Here is a 21,095-nt window from a genome sequence, read left to right on the forward strand (position 1 = left end):
CTGAATGCTGGAGGTTCCAGGTTCGGATCCTTCGAAGGAATTTTACAGTTTCATTTTTTTTTCATTTATGGCTTCAGTGGCCGATCTATACACTCGTCCAAAATCCCGAGTTCTACTGGTGCCTGACAGTTTTTCAGGACAAAATGACACTTTTCCAGGGTTATTTTGAACCGGAAAGTGTAATTTTGGGCCTGGCAAAGTGTCAGGCCCAATGGAAGTTGGAACCCTGCCCCAAAAAAGAAAGAAAGAAAAATCGTGCCAGAAAAAAGTACATATGCCTGCTAACCCCATCCCCTCTTGACAGCTAACCCCCCCCCCCCCTTTCCCGAGCCAAACCTGGATCCCTCTGGGGTCCAATTAATTTAGGATTCTTGCTTTTCTAGACTAGTCATTTTCTGCTAGGTGTTAATTCCTTTTACCCAGACGTTCGAGAGACTTTCCTAGGATTTCAGGACTGCAGATGACATGCATATTACGTATGGCTAACGACCCTAACCTACACTAAATATTTCATAACTTTGTGACAACTGAAAGGGAGAGGGAACTCAAACTGCATGCCGTTCGTGAACCGAGAAGGTTAAGCCTATTAACTGTGTTGTATTGACTACATTCAATTGTTGCCTGCATAATCCTTATCGACGCCATTCGTCAAACCGCAATTTTTTTTTATGGTATGACAAAGTCTAATTCATTGATGGAACTTTGGAACTCCAAGGCCAGGTAAATTTCCGGGCCATGGATTTACAGTTATTTATGTTCAAGGTGACACAGGGTGATATATTATGCAGCTTACAGGATTATGCAAGGTGGCATGTTAAAATATGATGATTGTTATTGGTGTTTACGAGTTCATGCAAGAGAAGTCATTGCTAATAAAAGATCTAAAGATCTAGATCAAAGATCTAGAGGCTTTTCACTCTCTCTAGGTGTATAGACTAGATTATAATTTTGGAATGTGTTTTTTTATGCGAAAATGAAACCGAGCGGGTTCCTAACGTACACCGTCATCTCTCTGCAGTTTTTCCCTACATGCAGTTGCATGTGCGGCAAAACTGCAGAGAGACGACAGTGAAGAAAACTTGTACTTTTAGTGTTGAGAGGAAAACAACGGAATGATATTGATTGCGGGCAGGATTGCAAACCTCGTTAGCCTGGGATGGACATGCCGACCTGGATTCGAACCCGGGCCACAGGAGGTGGAAGGGATATACACCACTGCGCCACTTCCCTTTCACGTACTCTAGGCTTTGACTGTTAATCAAAGAAGGACCTGACATTATTCATCCCGAAGTCTCGAGTCAAATGAGGGTTGGCCTATTTTCCTTCTCATTTCATTTCCCAAGTAAAATGAAAGCACTGGCGTGGAGTACCCCGATATTCCGATTGTTTTAAAAATCTAAGCTGGGGTATCCACAGGAGTTAGTAGGACCTATTGGCGTAATTTTCTTCGTATGTTTTAACCACTTTAATAAAGCAACAAACATGTACAGTTTTGTGTGAATGAATCCAGTCAACTTTCTCTCGCAAAGATGTGTTACAAAATATAGGCCTTGAATGAATAGGCATATATTTAAATAGGAAAAATAGAAGATAGCGGGTAACACAAAGTGGAAAGAAATCTCTTCTTGGAAGAAGTGTGGTTCTGAAAAGAACTGGTTGGTTGAGTGTCAACACACTTCTTCCAAGAAGAGATTTCTTTCCACACGGTGTTATCCGCAATTTTTCTATTGTATCTCATCGCCATGCAAAGCTTCAAGTCATTTGTATATTTAAATATGTTGGAAAAAAGTAGACACATTGACGACCGTTTCAGGTTGACATCAGTCTCCGCCTTATGACGTGCCCAACATAAGGTTACAGAAGATCGCTAATAGCGAATTCTTGAATACTAAAACATAGTATTTTATTTCAGGTCTTTGTGCTTTCGTAGTGTAAGAATGAAAAGGCTAAATTTTCAGACTTGTAATAAGTCGTATGACTCGTGACTCGGACTCGCACTCGAGTCACGGTGGCAAATGACTCGTGTCTCGGGCTCGACCTGCATGACTCGGGACTCGGACGAGGTGACTCGGACTCGATGTTTTGTGACTCGAATACAAGTTTGTCAATTTCCTCTCAACCTATCAAGTACACTGGTGCCAAACACGAGGTTAACACAAAAATCATAGCCAAAAAGATTTGATATATTTCTCATCAAGATATACTTCTCTACAGGCTATAATTATTACATTTAGTATAACCTATACCAAACATACCAAATAAATAAAACACTATATAAATATTATGTGTAGGGTATACGGTCAGTTGGAGGCAAATAAAACTACGGTGCGGCTTCCGGTGAACCCAACAACGGCCATCACGAGAGGGCGACATACACTATTCCTCAACTAGTAGTTCCTCATATCGTAACTTTGAGAATTTCTCTGTCACATTCTTCTCTGGTAATTGTCAATGAGGGAGATCCAAATTTTCAGGTCATGCAAACATTCTTTAAAAAAAATAAACTTGCCGGACACACATAGTTGTTTTCTGTTTAGATTCGTACAGAAAAGGAACCGTGGCCCAGACACTCGGTACTATTAAAATCCTCTCGTCGAGTATGTATCGGCCATCAACCTGTGCCTGCATACACGTTGAACTCGTCTCCCAGTTAATACCAAAGAGAGGTTTCACGAACTCGCGTTGCAGGAGTGAGATGACGTTTTACACATGCACGTATGTTTGAAGATAAATCATTGTCCAAAACTAAGCCAGCTTCCCGATGTTCCGATATGCATGGACACTGTGACCCTATGGGAAAGTCTGTCTGTCTACATGCTTCATACACACCGGGCGCGGTATCCTACAATATATCATCCAGCTCCGTTTGACAAACTGTGTGTGACGTTCCTGTGGATTCAGAAATAGGATGTTTTGTTCAATTTATTTATTTAATATAGGTTTTCCCGGCTATTTTAAAACATTTTTCGTTCGAATTCACCGTTTCTTATATTCAAACTCGTCCCTCAACATCGATTTAGTGCACTTCCAATGTTTAATTTCGTCTTTTGTCAGACAATTTCAAACTTAGTCAAAACAAAAGAAATCAAATGCGTCTGATGCCACACAATTTAAACATCGTTATGTTCAATTTCGTCATGCTTCATAGTGATATCTTTAAAGGCATATAGGCCTATGATAAGAATAAGTCTTTCTTTTCTTATTTCTTCATAAACGTGTCATTTATTTTCATTTTATCTTCTTAAAATTTAGACTTAATATTTTAGGCAAATTACACGGGGATTTATGGCTGTCACTTCTTTCGTGGCTTTTGACATTTCCTTTTTTCATTGTGAGAATTTTCTTTCCATTTATTCATTTTAAATAACGTTGTATTATTGATCTTTTATAATCTTTACTTTAAACTCTTCTTTGAGTTCAGTACTCTACTTTGGTCCGAAAAATCATGCGAGCAAATGTGCCAAATTGTGCTTGGGGACTCGAGGAAAATTCTACTTTATACAAGAGACTAATCTACTTTATACAAGTTTTAAATTGATTGATAAAAGACGAATATGATCTCTGAATGCTGCCAATCCGCAACAGCCCAAACGAATTTGATCTGTAATGACGAGTATTCTCGACCAGTGACTAAAGAGGGTGACTAAACTTAAAATGGAAGGGTAAATGACTAAATTGGTTTTGGTAAAAGCGTGTGAAATTTTTCTCTGAAAAGTGAATTCGAATTAAAAAAATGTTTTACAATAGACGGGTAAATCTATATTTGATTTATTTGAAATGTTATGCTCGAAATGTAACATCCCCTGGACCAGCTGCGGTTTTAGATCCCGTGACTGAAAAAGTGTACTGAAATAAAAAAAAAAACAACATTTTGTTCTTCATGCTTGTATAATACGTTTGCATATCCTCCTTTTAACAACAATTTCAATGAATACATTTGATTTATTGATCGAGAACTTACTCATTTAATAAACGTAATCGTCCTGGGGCTTTATGTTCAATCGTCCCCTTTTCTATTTATTTAATTTAAGTTAATTTGAGCCATAGTGCCTCAAGACTTACTTTTTTTTCAATTGAATGTCTTTAATTTGACAGCTGTGAATAAAATGAAGAAATTGTCAACACATTTTTAGAATGCTTGGGTGAATATATTTACCGAGCTCGTCAGCAGGTGGGCTACGTTGGACTTTCTGGTAGTCCTGGGCGAGATTGCCCGGGTGATGCCTCTTAACGAACAAAACGTAAAAGTAGGCACCGCAGATTCCGCCGGCTAGCGGCACGAAGGTAGAAACCAACCACCAGTGCGCTTTGTAAGGCCTAATTAAATTAATTTAAAAAAAAAAACTACAGATAAAGCTTTAAAATTTTGTGTTTTGTTTTCAATTGAAGGTGATTTGACAGAATAATTGAAGTATAACGTAAGTGAGTTTCCGAATTTTCGATCGAGTGCCAAAACTTTAGCAAAACGAATTGTCTGGTACGTTTCTGGTTCAAGAACCAAAATATGGGTATTCCGAACCCTGCGGCAATCTTATAGGGTTTTGGGTTCGAAATTTGGTTGGCTGACAATTATGTACTTTTAGGCAACCAAAAAGGCACAAAATAGGGTAGGTTGACAACCTTACATGTATAGGCGGCTGCCCTATATTCATTTGTTTGGAGCTTGTTTGGTCGTGTGCTGGTTTGTGCTTTTGGCGTGGGTTAAGATTGGCCGAGGTTTAATATTTGGTCTCACTTACATCCACACTTCGCTTCCGTAGCCGACCAGCCATGACAGGAACCTACCAGCCAAGTCCCTGGCTGGGTTCATGGGCGCCCCGGCGTTGTGTCCCCAGGCCAGGATGATCACGGCCACAGACAGACCCACAAAGAACGGCTCCATCCCTTTGGTCGGTTTGCCGTTTCTCTCGTCGAAAAACATCATCGTGCAGTGCAACAGGAGACCCGTGTTGAGTATCTGTCGGTAAAGAATGACCTCTTGAAATCAGATTCACAAACAGAACGATGATCGAGATAGGTATATTTAAGGTAAAGGAACTATTTCACATGACGAACAGAGTGGTACCGTACATCAATGATCAATGCTTTAAAAAGAAGTTTCTTCGAGCTTCACATCTTCAGGACGTAACTTCCTTGTAAGAACGACAAGGGGCAATTGGTCATACAATCAGCTGACAAAATCCCGAGATAGGCAGTTAAAAGATCACAAACGAATTTGACCAGCACATGCAATGCACTCACGACCTGCCCTGTCTGCTCATGCGCAACAGCGCTAGGAGTTCAATCGACCTGTGAATCCTTTAAACCCGACGTGGACGGCAGTATAATTTCTCCTATAGGCTATACCACCAGAAATTAGGACAACATGTTGTCGCTATGATGATCAATCATCCACCAACTAGATTGTCTACGCATCAGGAGTTACCTGTTCTACCAGCCCCACCCAGACACCGAGGTAAGGTTGTGGGTACGTGCAGAAAATGACCCCTGTTCCGGTCGGACCGAATACTGTCCGGTTCCCACCGTCCAGGTTTTCAATTGCAGCTGGGGGGAAAAGAGAAAAAGAAAAGCGGAGTCTAGAACTTTCAAGAAAGAAAATATAGCTTAGCCAAATGAACAGACCGCTTACACCGAGGGCAATCAACGTATACGTAACTACAGTGAGTGATCATGACACAGCCTGCTATCGGAGAGTGTTACTTCAGATCTGACACCTCTATTGGCGCATACCTATTTCCACAGTCTTTAATTGCGCCACGTTTACCCAAATAACTATACAAACAGGCATTCGAACGGGTTTTGTACCAATGGTGAATGAGATCTGTATATCAAAGTCGTACTCAAGTGTCTAATTATACATTTTTCATATTAAGCCTCCTCTCAGAATGTGATTTTAGATGCAAGGTTCGTATTGGGCCTAAGCGAAACTTTTTGCAGTCGCTGTTAATGCCATGGTTTTTTTCCTTCAAAATAACACTTAATGGGGTACGGTACTTGACCTGACTTTGAGCCAAAAGTGATTGAGAGCATCATTAACGTAATATTCAAGTTTTCTCACGGCGGTAGGTCACATCAATTTGTATGTCACGAAGAAAAGGGCACTGAAGGCATTATATCCCCCTATTTTAAGGGAATGGGTTGAACCTTACGGTAATATATTCCGAACACCACTGCTGCCGCGGCCAGTGCGCCTATCAGTTGGGCTGTAATCCACAGAGGAACCCTTCGCCAGGCAAACTTCCCCACTGACGCCAGGCCGATGGTAATAGATGGATTCACGTGACCTCCTGTACAAAACCAAGATAATCAGGACGACTTTCAATTTGAGGTCCACTTATAACGATATATCCATTATAATCACAGGCAAAACCGCAGTCGGCATTCAATTTTTTGGTTTTCGAAAAAGTCACAGACACCTACAGTAATCCTTACCAAAACGCGCATAAGTTGCACAGCATTACTGCTTTACATTTGCCGTCTATGTTTTGGTACCATTCGGAACGTTGCAAGTGAATCCAAAGCGTTATCAATCGATCACATAACCGTTTCAACACTTTAAAAATATTAAACTGCACACTTCACCCGTCACACGAAATTTGAAAATACCTGTAAACATGTAAACGTTGGAACTCGCTCCCTAAGTGAATCAGAAGGATTGAAAAAGCCTGTGAAATTCAGGCAAACGTTCATACATTATGTTCAAGTACGAGGTGTCAAGGTTCTAACTGAATCCTTCTTCTCAACTATATTTGCTCATAAAATATAGCATTTTCAATTTCCACATCATTTTACGAACATCCTTCTGTCTGTACGTCAGTCCCAATGTCCGTGCCTTTTTGTCGTAGCATTTTCAGTCGCACCTGATATCCCGATACTAGTGTAGATTCCAAAAGCCACGCCCATCCCTGTGGTAAGCGAAGTCGAGACGGGTGTTCCTGATGTCCAGCCGCTGACCACGCCTTGAGCTAGCCCACCATCCACGAATAACTTTACCATGAAAACAAGACGGAAGAATTACAATTGAGATCACGACCTGAACGTTGAAGGTATTTCCAATAAACCACAAAGGGAAACTAACTAGGTTCGTTATTATAATTTCCAAAGTTGAACAAAGAAGTTGCCTGGAGCAGGGTTTGAACCTGCGACCTCCGGATAACCTTTCCGGTGTTCTACCCTGAGGTTCATTTAACAATTTTGTAACAAAAAGTCGTATCCTCTTGGAGTGATCCTGTTTGCAACTTCCCGGGTTTGCCGCACTGCTGATGTTGCTAGCAATAGTAACTTTGGGCTTGCTCCCTGGCTACGTGGGTTTATGGCTTCTGACTAGCGCCCCTTGAACAAAGACATTGACAAATTGGGGAACCGCCAACAAAGGCTGGATGTAGAGCAACGGAAAGGCAATCCGGTCGCAGGTTCATACCCCGCACCTGATCAACTTTGAAAATTGGTTTTATTTAAGTTATATACACAGAAAAAAACGTGGATTATGAGAAGAAATGCAACGGTATACACTGTAATAAACTCGCAACAAAACATTTTCATCCGTATCGGCAGTCGGGATTCCTGAACTCTACCCCTGTGTAAGGGATACCATTTTAAAAAGAGGGAATTATTCGATATGTAACCCCGGGTAAAGTGAGAAAAAAATGGACGCACTTACGACTAAGATGAAAGTTCCCGCCATCTCGGCCAGCATGCCTCGAGCCAAGCTGTTTCTGACGACGATATCGCAGTGACTTGAGGCACCTCCCTTCATCGTGAAGATGTGCCAGACTTTTACCAAGGACAATGGTCTTTAGTGCGCGTTCCGATGGCATAAAACTGGCTACGTGGCATGGGTTTATGGCTCCTGACTAGCACCCCTTGAACTGGCCTAGCATGAGATATGGTGCAGAAGGTAGATTATAACTTTTGTTGTGTAGGCTAATCTATAAAAACGTTTAATTGTTATAGCAAGATCATGTTATGGGGTCAGCGACACTGACAAATCAGGGACTATAGAAGATCATTCCAGATGATGTTAACCGTGATGCACCAGACTATGATGATATGTCCGGATATCCAATTGAAACGAAATACAACTTTATACTGCTGCTCAAAGCAATCGTGCGTTATGTGCGTCACAGGTGCAAACAGCATGGTACCAAACATATGCAGAGTTATTTTAGTCACGGCAACTCAATGTAGCTGCTTTCAAGGACCAGTATTACGACCACGGTATAGCGAAACGGTTTGTCTGTGTTACCCTCCTATATGCAAAAATTATGTGCCAAGTAGTCCTTTCAGTCAAAATCAAACAAGCGACTGTTTTCAACAGTTATGAGCATTCTCAGTCTACACTGTTCAGGTTGTGAGTGATAAACCAGCTGTGATCACAACTTGCCTGCTTTGTCTGTTGACCGAGTTTGACTAGTCACAGTGCTTGTTTGACATAATTATGATTTGAATGCTGGTGACTATAGCCTTTGTTAAGAGTATAGCAGGGGGAGTGGATGGAAATTTTGACTGTCTGTGACTTTAAATAGCAGGAAGGTTAAAGAAAAAATTCATTTGAAAAAACAATAGCAAGCCTGATGTGAGGGTTCAAAAATAAATACATAAACAAATAACAAATAGATCAATCAATAAATAAAATTACCTTAAGCCTATTTAAGGGTGCAGGCCGCGCCTGCCAATCGACTCCCATAGACCCCAATGGTAACTACGCGTACTTCCAAAACAATATTAAAATACTCGCAACTCTTCAAGTCCATCGCCATTTAAAAATGGACGCCTACATACGCTCTATTGCAAAATCTCATCTAAATTTCACAGAAATGCGAGCTCGCAGTCCCCTGCACGGCTTATACCCTTCTTTTATAAACATCCTCAAGATCGATGGCCTTCAAAATGCTCTAATACCTGAGAATTTGAGGGCATATTTATTACGCCCGCGTAGGCAATTCTGAGCCTCTTTACAGATCTGCATCCGATATCCATAACATGAGCGCTGACGTGTTTACCTAGGAAACATGAGGCGGAAAGCCTGAATTAATGGTTCAACGCTTTAATTTGCGTCTGAATGAATAGCTGTTTTCATGGACTGACGTGAACCCGCGGCGTCCATGCAGGACAGGTTATCTTTTTGTTAAGAACTGAAAATATAAAAGTGCTTCTATAATAAAGACTATCTATACTGAGTCGCTGGTACATGTACTTCAGAAGTAGGCTTATTTACTTTTGGTGGAGCGTGTGAAGCCAGTGTATCACATAACAGTGATGAGACTCGAATAGGACAATGGTGGTACAATGCGACTAGATGTCTGCAAAATGGATTCGTGTGTTCATCCGACAACAGTGGGCTTCATCGAGTAATTTAAAATTATCATCCAACTGACCGGCCTTCTCTGAGGCTGTGAATACTTGTTCGTGGAAATTTGGCTAGCACTCTTTTTTCGTTGTTATTTGCATATGCCCTTTCGGTTGGGCATGCCATGGAGGATTCCTCCATGGGCATGCATTGCAAATAGTACAATAGCCTGCGTTGAAGCATTGCAAACAAATACGGGTATAGTGTGTCACTGTGAGTCGCTCCATTTTCAGACAACTGAAACACAAAACTGACATGTACAATTTGCGCTCATTGGGAATATCAGAGGCATTAACGCTTCGATATAACAAGACAGGGCAAGCAAACACCAATGCCAATGCATACCAGACGGACAGCACATCCTATACATAAGGATAAATCATACCTCCCTAGGGGATGTGCAATATCATGAACATTGGAGGATCAGGACTGTTAGGGTTAATGGCTGCTATATGAAAGACGGGTTCGATATCATCCTACTAAACAAAGCAGCTACACAAATTTGCATGAGCATATATAATAACGACCGGCAAATATCACCTGCCTAAATCTGAATTAAGACTGTGCACACACATAGACGGCCTTGACTTCGACCTTGACCACGGCTTGGGTCTATCGATCGGCCATTTGGGACTGCAAATTGGAAGATATTCAGATGCAGATGCCTTAATACGTCGAAATACACGGCATCTATAATACAAGTTACGACTGTATTTTGTTTGCATAATTATGACGGTTGTTATATAATGATAATTATGACGGTAAAAGATCCATGATATCAGTGGAATGATGATATTAGACGGCAGACATCATAAAATAAGATATTATCATTAAGGGAAAACATAAGCTGAATGAAACCTTTAGTAGGTGTCGACGCTCAACAGAATACATTTCAATAGCCGTCGTCAACTCACTGTTTGTCTATATAAGCCGATCCCTCTGCATCACCTCATATAAGCTGCGAGTTCAAACTCTGCATGGCCAAAATGAAGCACATCGTGTCCGGCTACGGTCAGACCATACTGGTCACTGCCTCTTGAAATAATTATCAAAAGTCCATCAAAACTGTCAATAACTCAGGTCCGGTTGCCTTCCCGAGTGATAATGCGAGTGATGATGCAATTTGTATGCACGGCACAAGCGATGATACAACGTGAGCCGGCGCCACAGTGTTTTGTTCCGCACAGTGTGCGCATCTTTCGTTGACCGTGAACCTGTCGTCATACCTGCGGCCAACCATGTAATCACAGACAGTGTGATATAGTACAGATTATGTATTAGCTGAACGAGTCGCCTTTGCAGCAATGACTTGAATTACATCATGGGAATTTTTTTTATCCAGCTGAGCTTGTTTACAGCAGATATTGAATAGCAACGTATTGCTCAGTCCTTAATATGGAGGGTATAATGAACTTCCAGGGTGGAAGCATAAAGCTGCAATGTGCTTTTTTGGAAGGGATTGCCTTGGTGGCTCAGTTCTGTTACAAATGCTATTGAGGGTAACTTTTATTAAGCTCTTGCAGGAGCTTCTACATGTCGCTTGTCACAAAAATAAGGCCCCATAAGTTTCCCACCAAATGTAACTACCAAAATTTCATTTAAAAAAACCAAATAAAATAAATTAAATATTTAACAAAAATTGTTTGTAACGTTATTGGGAAAGATTATGAAAAGTTTAAAAATGGAAGCAAAACATGACTTTGTGCAGTGTAATGTTATACAAACTGTAGTCAAGTGGTATTTATCACCCCCAAAAAAATACATCTTAGGCCAAAAAAAAAAAATATTCGGTCTCTGGTCAGACCAAAGTTCCGGAACTGACGCGGCGACGCGGTTTTTTTTTTTTTTTTTTTTCTTCAAGCTTGGATTGTACAGACAAGGTGGGGTACTATTTTGCTTTTTTTGATGTCCTCATGTACATTGGTGTCCTCCATAATTTGCCTTGGTGCTTTCGATCATTTGCCTTGGTGCAATTTCCCATTCCTTGGTGCTCTTTGGTAAAAAAAAAATGAGGAGGTGCGGAAATAGAGGGCGATGTTGGAGCTACCGCGGAACATTTTGGAAAAAAAAAAGAAGATCGACGCGCATGATTAAAATCGACACACGCGCTGACCAGAGACCGACTTATTATTTTTTTTTGGCCTTAGCTATGCTGTTATTATGTGCCATTTGGGCGTCGCATTTTTTCAGCTCTGAAAGGGATCATTTTGATAGATTTCATATAAGACTTCCATGCTAGACGGCCGGAGGTTATCGGTGCACTTGTTAAAGTAATGAATTGATGCAACTCATTTCAAGGTCACAATGTAACGGCAAAGATATGGTGTGGTTATTCCTGATCCATGCTGCTGGGCGGGGCTTTGTTTCCTCCAGCGGACTGTATTTGCTATTAATGTATGCCTTATGACAAAATATATAACAAGATAAAGAAATATGACCTCCGAACAAAAACGAGCGTCCCATCAAGTGTGTCTGGTATTTCGATGATTTTCTTTTTTTACCACCAAGAGGAAATGTTCTTGCCAAATTGTGGAGTCGCTCTGTAGACCTACACAGCGCACCTGCATAGGCCTATGGATGCAGACCAGCAAATATTAAGTATCTCCACTTCTCAAGATCAGGAAAAAATACTCAACACTCTTCAAGATCAAATTAAAGCTTATTTCATCATCTTTCATTTTCCGTTCAATATGCGGGTTTTAATCAGATGACTTTTGGGCGAAAAATCCATTCAAAAATGATCACCCCAAGGCTGCAGAACAGTAAATAAACTTCCATTGACCCCAATGATAAATGCTCCCACTTCAGAAATTCGGGAAAAATACTCACAGCTCTCGAAGGTGTTCGAAACACACATCAAATTAAAGCTCATCTCATCATCTTTCATTTTCTTTTCAATTTACCGTGGGTCAACTGATGACTTTTAGGAGAAATTTTCATCGGAAGATGATCACCCCTTAAAATAGTCCTGAAGCCCATCGCCATTTTAAAAAACGATGCCTACACTCCATTGTAAAATAGAGCGCTTTTAGGGCCCCAATTTCATCAAAATTGAACGGAACTACAAGCTCACAGTCCTGTGCACAGCTTCCATCCATATTTTTTACAAACCCTCTAGTTCACATGGCCCACAGTATGCTCAAAATACTAAAGATATTGAGGGCATGTAAATCGTGATTTGGCCGGCGTAGGCAATTTCGGACCGATTTACTGGTCTGCAACCCTAAAAGTTGTCGTGAAGCCCATCGCCATTTTGAAAAAGAATTCCTGTGTATGCTCCATTTTAAAATAGAGCAAATTTAGGACTTAATTTCATCCAAATTTCACAGCAAAACAATGTCGCAGTCCTGATCACGGCTTCCACGGACTTTTCTATTTTTTTTTTATATACAAACCCTCAAGTTCACGGCCCACAAAATTCTTTTATAGCATTGGCAGTTTTGGGTCTACTTACTGGCCTGCACCCGAACCCCTCACTGTCAAAATAGCTAGACGGTCCTGCACCGTTGGTGATAAACAGCGCCACCATGAGCAACTGACTCAGATGATGCAGGGAAACATTCAAGTCGCGGTCAAAAACACAAAACTGTACAGTGTGGTTATTAGAACATGAATTAACATTTCGATTTTGTGGAGTCCAAAAATGAACACTCTTGTGTAGATCAAATCTTGCACATCGACCTCAACACAAGCACAACAAAGTTTATTTAATAATATTGTCCTCTTAGTGTCAATAAGCCAAGCCTTAAAAGTTAAAAGTGAACGTCTATTTAGACATTAAAGATACAAAACCGATGGGTGGACTTGAGCATGTCTATGTTCCTGTGCCCACCACGTCTCGGCGCGAGTTCAGAGAGAGTGCGGTGATACTCGGAGCTGACCCGGGGATCACACAGCGCTGGTGGTGGTGTGTCATTGGGATATCACCCAGTGAAACCCGAAACATATGTCAAAGGAATATTTTCACGAGTATCATTTCCACTATCTACAAAACTGTGGTCACAGTGGTCCACGGTTGACACAACCCAGCGCTAACATCTGCACGAAGAACATCACATTCTGTACCCTTCATTCTCTGACCACTGGTTTGTGCTGTGACAGTTTATGGTTGTAACGACGCAAAAGGTTACTCCATTCACCAAAGTCTTCACACACTGATCGTAAGTTCTAAGACTGCTTCGCAAATCAAATGGACACATTGCAGCCGGACTAATAAGGCAACCTACTGCCACCTGACTATACTCTCAGGAAGGACACTGGACTGGAAAGCGTCGCTTGTGAATACAGACTACAATTTTTGGTACTCTACACGTGACCATCATTCGTAAGCCTAGCCTACAATCGCGTAACCCTAGTTCGTATCACTGCAGACCGCATGGTTGTGATTAAGACTTTGAGATAAACTTGAAACAAAGTAACTCTCCACCGGCAATTGGTGACAAGAAGAAATAAATTATTGTTTTGATTTTTTTCTTGAAGTCTCTCGCACGGCCCAACGATGAGACTGAGGACATTCGTCATATTCTTTCTGTGCTTAGGCCTACTGGTACTGGTTCAAATGGCAGATGGTAAAAAGAAGAGACGTAAGAAGCAAAAACCTAAGGTAAGTTACTGTACTTTTATATTTTACAATTATTACAGTGATACATGTGCAAAGTTTTTTGTTTATCTTGTCAGTTTTGCATTCCGACTCTTGATCAGGTTACATTATTAATTAACGATAACGCACTTTTATGGATTAGAAAGTTGGAAAAGTATGTTGTTTTTGTCAATATTTGCAAAATTGGGCTTAACCCTACGTTATTTATAGAGGCCATGAATAAAAATTTGGACCAGTATAAACTTTACATTAAAAATCCAGAACGGTGCGGGTTTAATTCTGTCAAGACAAGTAGTATAAGTATAAGAAAACAGCGTTGAACAACTGGATCAGGGAACGCGTTGGAGCCCAAAAAATCGGATTGACTAAAAGGGACAGCCGCACGCTCAACTGAAGAACCAAGATCACCAAAATCCACGCTGAAAAAAATAGAGAACTAGGTCATATCAACGATAAGGCAAGGCATATACAAACTCTTATACAGAGAAGTTCAGTTTCCGCGGGCAGGTCAAAACATGGACACTGTTGAGGGTTCGTTGGTAAAGCTTTTTACTATCGGAGTTCACCTGTGTTGCTCCTGTTATGCGTTGCCTCGGGTCGGTCTCAGTAGGAGAGCTTGGAGGGGGCACTCGCAGGGCTAGCCTCCACCGAGTTCCAGGTAATGACTAGGATGTCGGTCTTCCTCAGTTGGAATCGACCTTCAAAATGTAATTTTAGGGACAGGTGTATATGTATTTATCGACAGGTGCCGAATCAATCCACGCATGTTGTTAAAGACAGGTACGGCACAAATGGAGACCATTTGGTATTAAAGTGAGCAGACACGCTTATAGAGGTTTCGAAACACTTTTTTTCAGGAGCAAAATCCGCGAAGCTTAAGCAAAGTCCAGAAGACAGCCCCATTCCACGAACTCTGTTAAAACGATACTGAGAGGGAAATTATTGTTTTGGCAACTTGTCAGATTCGCCAAAATTCTTCACGACAGCCACAGCATATACTGGTTCTTCTTGTAAGATTTGGAACCTTTTTTGTACTAAATTATAAAAACCCACGATATCATAATGGTATATCCTATACCACAATATGCTTCATTGCAATAGTTGCGGAATGTATCGACTCCAACATTATACAACATACATAGGATGGCGGTTAATTAGATGAAGTAGTTTCTATTAAATTTAGTAGTGGCATTCGGCCGAAGCCATGGCATTAATCACAAGCCAGACGGAGTACATCCAGCACCATATGTGCGTAAAAGAACCGTGGACCAGCACCATATGTCGTAAAAGAACCGTGAACAAAATTGTATCATAGAGACACTATCTGTCGACCTTATTGCCCAACATGTATGTTATGTTATTCACGGCTCCAGAACGCTGATTTTACAAACCATCTCAAGATGATGAAAAAGCCTAAGGTTCATTCCACTCAAACGGTTATGTGATGGTTCCCAGCACGTCATCTTTAATGCCATCTTATAAGAAACCTTGCCTCGTAACCTTGCTTCCTCCAACACGCTGTCGTCGAACTGCGCTAAATTTGCTTTTCGTGCATGACAAACTACGCCTGCGTATAAGTTCATTTTGAAGAACATTCTTTACCAACTACTGTCCCAAATCATACCGAGATTGACCACAATCAGCGCTTTCGACCAGCCGATTCGATTATTCAATCGTGTGACAAACTCGAAGTGCAATAGACACCCACTGTCTACTTCCTCTGTCTGCACCATTTTCACGGCCAAGTGACATGAGTTAACCACCGAAACAAAATTTGAGGATGCCGCTGATCTGTGAAACGAGGCTGCCGCGGCCTTAAAAGGAAAGTGGGTATATAATCTGCAATAATTGTAGTTGTAAAGTTGTGCAACGACAATAGTAACATTTCCGTTCGTGGCCTAGTCATTGGTTGACCATGAACCCCCCTGGAGCTTTGACCTACTTGACGTGGCCTCCAGTAGTCTCCATGGCAACCCGTGGCAGTGTAATTATTTTGCACAGAGACTCATTTAATGGTTCAAGGTGGGCGAGGAAGGTCCTCTATAAGATTGGCGAAAGAAGTTTAAATCATCGTTGGGTACGTGTTGCTCAAAACCATTACAACAATGTATCAGATTCGATTCTTAAAGATACGAAATCATTGTGTTTCCTTTTAATGCCCAATTGATATTGTATGACCATTCATTTTAATCAAATGTTTACGATCTAACCATGGGTATCAGACTAGTTCACCTGCCGTCGCCTATAGGTAAATTTCGTTTGATATAAAACTGCCATCAATCAGTTAGGTGTGTTTTTTTAGGGAGCTCATTCTACACTTGCTTTAATGACCGGCGTTCAAAGTATCTTGAATGATTTTATCAAAAATTCACTGTCCATGTGTCAAATCCCGATATCCTCTCTACTACTTTCTCACATTTTGGAAGTAAAACCACGACTTATACCTCCTGAAAACAAGGCTGAGCAAATGAAGAAAAAGACAGGATCGAGGGCTGAAATGTTTACTTGAACCAATGAACCTGCACCTTTAAATACAATGATGAGCAGATGCAGCACAAGAGAAACACCACATCCACCTGCTGAGCAGAGTTTTTATTATTACAAGAATATTGGCAAGCCCAGTAAAGCTGGTCCTGGACCATTAGGTCTTAGGGGTCTAGGCAGTCATCCGAGTCAAACCTTGGGCCACGGTGAGGCTTTAGCAAATGTTAACTGCATAATTCAAATGAACCATGACGGTTAGGGTTTTAATCGCAAGTGACAGTCTGTAAGTTTACAAAAAGGACACTATAGGGCGGTCCATGGGACCAGCAAAAAAGTGCATGGAAATAGAAGCCACCGACATGCATTTGCATTACAAGCCGACTTTAGCATTCCCTCTCTCAGAATTCCTTCTTAATTTTCGGGTATCCATGGGGGGGAACACCTGTTTCCATGACATTAGCAGACCTAGAGGACGTGACCTTACTCAGGTCACCACCTCACATCTGTTCCATGCCCACGCTGCATATCTCGTGTGCATTGTTTCGAATCCGATTAAGACTTTCCCACCCCCTTTAAAACCAGATAATTTCTCCCGGTTAACAACGTCATCGTAAGCTTTCGGGGAAAGTGGCTGGTAGGTGGGAAAAACCGCCACGTGCACGAGGGTTACTCCCTCGGTCGCGCGCAAGCCCTGGGGTCGTTGTCTTGGGGTTCAGATGCCTTTTGATTACTCGTAAAAAAAGAAAAATGAATGACGTAATGGGGTCCAATTTGCAGGTGCGGGGGGGGGGGGGGGCTTTTTGGGGGAGAGGGGTTGGTGTGTTTATTTTATTGTGTGGGACTCATTAGGTTTGCAACAACAAAATGCTGATGTAATAATTGGAATGAATGTTATCGCCTGTAGACTGACAAGTGGTATATTGCAATGATTACATTATTTTAGAATCGACATTTTTAAATGTTCTTTTGAGTCATACCCATTCCTCGGATTGGAACACTTCGTTATTTTATCACAAAAGTTCCCAGACAGTTCAAAAATTGTTCCTTGGTTCTCTGACTAAGGGAAGAAGTACAAACGTTTACTGTAGTATACATTTGGTCTTCTACTGCTCCGTTTTTCTTTACGGACTAGATGATCGGATGATTTGGCGTTGTCTTTGTAATGAGGGCATGGTGAAACAATCATGAACGATTAATAGATTTAGGAAAGTGAGGGCATTCTCAAACAATGGAACAATAATTTCCGGAATGACGCGTAGGCCGGTGCCCACATCCAACGGGAAGCTGCGTATAAAGATCATCGATATCTCAATTAAATACACTGTATAATTTTCAATCAGTTGTCTCTTTTTACTCCCTTTTTCCCACAAGCCGACAACTCCAGCACCGACAACCACTAGGACAGCGCCCACAAGAACCCTCCCACCGGCATCAGAAACGCCCCCAAATGCCGGTGAATGATAGACATACCATTTTAGTTTACAATTATTTTGTATATTTTGTAACCGTTGGAATTATCAGTCAAGAAGTCACTAAGATGTTGAACGCAGTATGATCTGTCGTCTTACAAGTATGTCCAGTCAGGCGCGGTTGTAGAGCCAATATTTTGGGGGGCTACCAGGGTGGATCCAGATTTTTTTTTTCAGGGAGGCGTGCTGAATTGTAGACCGGTTTTTTTCCCGGACACTTGTTAGGCCTCCAAAAATCATTAGGTGGTGGTGGTGGTGGGAGGGGGGGGGGCTCGCTGATAAATTTATTTAGGGGGAGACCGTTCGCTAAAGAAATTTCTTTAATTTTGCTATAGTGCATTTTTTTATGGAATTTTTTTTTTTTTGGGGGGGCTAGACAACATTATGGGGGGGGGGGGGGGGGGGGGGGGCTAAAGCCCCCTAGCCCCCCGTAGATTCGCCACTGTGTCCAGTGTGTTTATAATGAAAAACAAAATTGAGATATTACTGACGGAAGATCCACACGCACAGGGCTGACATACACCTTTTGCCCATTTACCAATAAATACCCCACAATGTGGCTTGAATGGCCAGGTGAGACAATATACTCGCATAACTACAAAATGATTGAATCCGGCCAAACAGATAATACATGGCAAATTCTTTAGACACCCGTGCAGTCGCCTCAATCCAAATCCATTCGGTGAAGCGCTTAAATGTCGGTTTCCATTATTGTGTCGGCATAATTAGTCTATGCAGATATCAGTGATCACTCCTCTAAGTTATACCCAACAAAGTTTCACAAAAGCCATTGCTAACCAGAGATGAGCAAATCATCACAGAACCTTTTATCAGAGTTAAACGGTGACGAAGCTGGGACTATTGGAAAACATTGGGAAGACTTAAATTTGTACATGGCCCAAATCAGACTTGTCTACGCGGTGTTACCGAAGAGTGATCAAGAGTGTGTCCGACTGTGTCGGGCAAACAACCACAACATCTGAAAAGAGAGGCAACACAGAAAAAGACATGTAGGGGAATGGAAAAGGATGAAAAGACTTCCCTAGCTCTCTTGACCCACCCTCCGATTTGCTTCCCACCCCAAGTATTGCAAGTTTAATCACAATGTTAAACAACTGCAATTATCTTTTTTCCTCCTGCTTTAGCCGGTGCCTGCCGACGTTCATGCGAAAGGAACTCGTACCTTCTACAGGATCAGTGCGTTTGTGTCTGTGAGCATGGTTACGAGTACAGTTCGCGGACAGGCTATTGCGAAGGTAATGTACCAAAGAAAATGGCTCCTTGTTCGGTACATGGAAATGACTTTGACGGTTAGTCATAAAGATATCCACATTATTCACAATTCGGTAGATTTTTACCCACGACTTCATGTTTTACTCTGTACAGAGTTGTGTTTTGCTTTCTGCAGTATGCGGTAAGGAAAACGTATATTTGTTTTACAGTTACCGACCATCTTCTTTAATTTGAAAGGATACAAAACTACAAAAATTTGTGGAAGCATTAGAATAATTTCACTCTGGAAATATACTTTTATTTTATTTTTATATAACCCACATCGCTATTTACGAGTATTTACTACGTAAATCCTCTATGCAATATTCAGATTTCCTAATTAGGTGATTCATAAGTGGCTGATTGAAAAACAAAACAATAAAGAAGAACAAAATCGTTTTCACGCCCGAAAGGTCTACGTGAACCATCTTGGTTATCCATGTTATCTTCATGAAAACAAAATGACTGATAATGATAAATCTATAATTAGTATAATTTACATCGTATAGGCCAATTTCTTTTAATTCATGTTTACAGATATCGACGAATGTGCAGATGAATCAAACTGTGTTGGCGGGGCATGCACCAATAACATAGGTTCATATTACTGCATCTGCGCAGTTGGTTACAATCTCCATGCCAACGGGAAACTGTGCCAGACGGTACCAAAAGTCATGCGTAAGAATGAAGAATTTCTCAATTCTAAGAAACCACTTACAGATGCTGATGTACTCACATAGTAGATGTCACCCTGGGTTTTTTTACGCGGAAAGTTAAAGTAAACAGGTAGCCTAAATACCCTGTATCTTGGAGGTTCAGTGCATGAGTTATCGTCTGCTTTTGCTATTGAATAAACTGTATTCACGAGTCTGCCATAATAAATTGAAAGCAAGCTTAACTCCTCATTTTTGGAACTTGCGAGTAATATGAAAGCAATAAAAGTTCATTACAAATTAATACCAGTCTGCTCTGATGAACAATTTAGAACCTGTGATTAAACATACCCTAATGTTTAAAAAAAAAAAAAAAACGAAAGCCGAAAGCGAGGCTTGGAACGCACTCCAATTATAAACTAGTCTGGCACCATCCCATTCATAGTTTACAATTTATATAATTGATTCAGGGAACACGATCAAAATGGCTTCTTCGTGAATAAGGTCTATCGAAGAACAGAAATACTCTCCGAGATGCCTGCCATGCAAGTTGTCTTATACAAATAAGACTTGTTGTCATTCTTGGTTGAATTTAACACATACCTGGTACTTGGGCCTGTAGTGGTAGCAACTAGAGATGTGGTCCAAATTGCAACCTTGACGAAATACCTGTACTCCGATTTCATGTTGTGTCGGGTGATACCGCCCAGAAAACCTATTGGAACAAATAAAATCCACTAATGAAGACCACGCTTCATTCGCAGAACATTAATAACAACATACGCCATTTTACGCGTGCCCCAAAGCTTAACCCTGTATTGAAACAACTGAGAACTTGCTGACAATTAAACTCGCATTCGTTGAAGACGTAACACAAAGCCTTCGTGAAGAAACTCACAACAGTGACGCGTTGAAAATGACTCTCGTTCGTCGGTATTTGCAACTGGCGTGGATGTTGCACGTGTAGCTCTGCCGAACATTTGACCAATCAGCATCGCAGAAACCACCTGCTCATGCAACGAGCGCGCGACGCAGTTCTGGCCGGCTTTCAAAGATAATTCAGAATAGCTGAGATCTATTCAGCACAGAATGCGGCCACTCTTTGTTTGGCATAACATTACAATGCAATGCAATGCACTGCGATACGTGTGATTCAATTCCTCTAGACTGTCCTAAACAAAACGTTGCTTTGTACCTTTAGCGACCAAAAAAAAAACCTCATGGGTATTTCGTTGACGTTAAGTTTTGCATTTTTGGTATAACGGCGT

General features: G+C 41.2%; 2 protein-coding genes across 4 annotated transcripts in view; one reads left to right on the plus strand and one right to left on the minus strand.

Moving 5' to 3' along the window:
• Window positions 1-1,807: 1,807 nt before the first annotated feature.
• LOC119741480 (aquaporin-9-like) lies at window positions 1,808-20,811 on the minus strand. Of its 2 annotated transcripts, XM_038217239.1 has the most exons (9): window positions 20,726-20,811; window positions 20,431-20,542; window positions 7,661-7,873; window positions 6,861-6,987; window positions 6,150-6,287; window positions 5,426-5,544; window positions 4,740-4,957; window positions 4,157-4,317; window positions 1,808-2,889 (listed from the first exon to the last, which is right to left on the minus strand). In XM_038217239.1, exons 3-9 carry the CDS (start codon window positions 7,754-7,756, stop codon window positions 2,843-2,845), a joined length of 906 nt encoding a protein of 301 aa, XP_038073167.1. In that variant the 5' UTR covers window positions 7,757-7,873; window positions 20,431-20,542; window positions 20,726-20,811; the 3' UTR covers window positions 1,808-2,842. The 2 variants fall into 2 exon arrangements, with proteins under 2 accessions (XP_038073167.1, XP_038073168.1); XM_038217240.1 differs by lacking the exons at window positions 20,431-20,542; window positions 20,726-20,811 and adding an exon at window positions 10,264-10,596.
• The window catches only part of LOC119741479, a 29,327-nt gene continuing 21,396 nt past the window's right edge, over window positions 13,165-21,095 (plus strand). The window contains exons 1-5 of one of the 2 annotated variants that reach the window (XM_038217236.1): window positions 13,166-13,509; window positions 13,829-13,952; window positions 17,805-17,886; window positions 19,048-19,158; window positions 19,712-19,852. In XM_038217236.1, coding sequence (XP_038073164.1) covers window positions 13,848-13,952; window positions 17,805-17,886; window positions 19,048-19,158; window positions 19,712-19,852 — 439 coding nt within the window. In that variant the 5' untranslated portion in view covers window positions 13,166-13,509; window positions 13,829-13,847. Of the gene's footprint in view, window positions 13,953-17,804; window positions 17,887-19,047; window positions 19,159-19,711; window positions 19,853-21,095 lie in introns of both variants that reach the window. The other variant, XM_038217238.1, reaches the window with a different exon arrangement.

The sequence above is a fragment of the Patiria miniata genome, unplaced genomic scaffold (assembly GCF_015706575.1).
Source record: "Patiria miniata isolate m_02_andy unplaced genomic scaffold, ASM1570657v1 HiC_scaffold_5, whole genome shotgun sequence".
Taxonomy (NCBI): domain Eukaryota; kingdom Metazoa; phylum Echinodermata; class Asteroidea; order Valvatida; family Asterinidae; genus Patiria; species Patiria miniata.

Coding starts and splice junctions, on each gene's coding strand:
- LOC119741480 (XM_038217239.1), bottom strand. CDS start 7,756: ATGAAGGGAGGTGCCTCAAGTCACTGCGATATCGTCGTCAGAAACAGC. Junction 5,545..6,149: donor GGTGTTCGGAATATATTACC/GTAAGGTTCAAC, acceptor TTTTCCCCCCAG/CTGCAATTGAAAACCTGGAC. Junction 4,958..5,425: donor GGGTGGGGCTGGTAGAACAG/GTAACTCCTGAT, acceptor CTTTACCGACAG/ATACTCAACACGGGTCTCCT.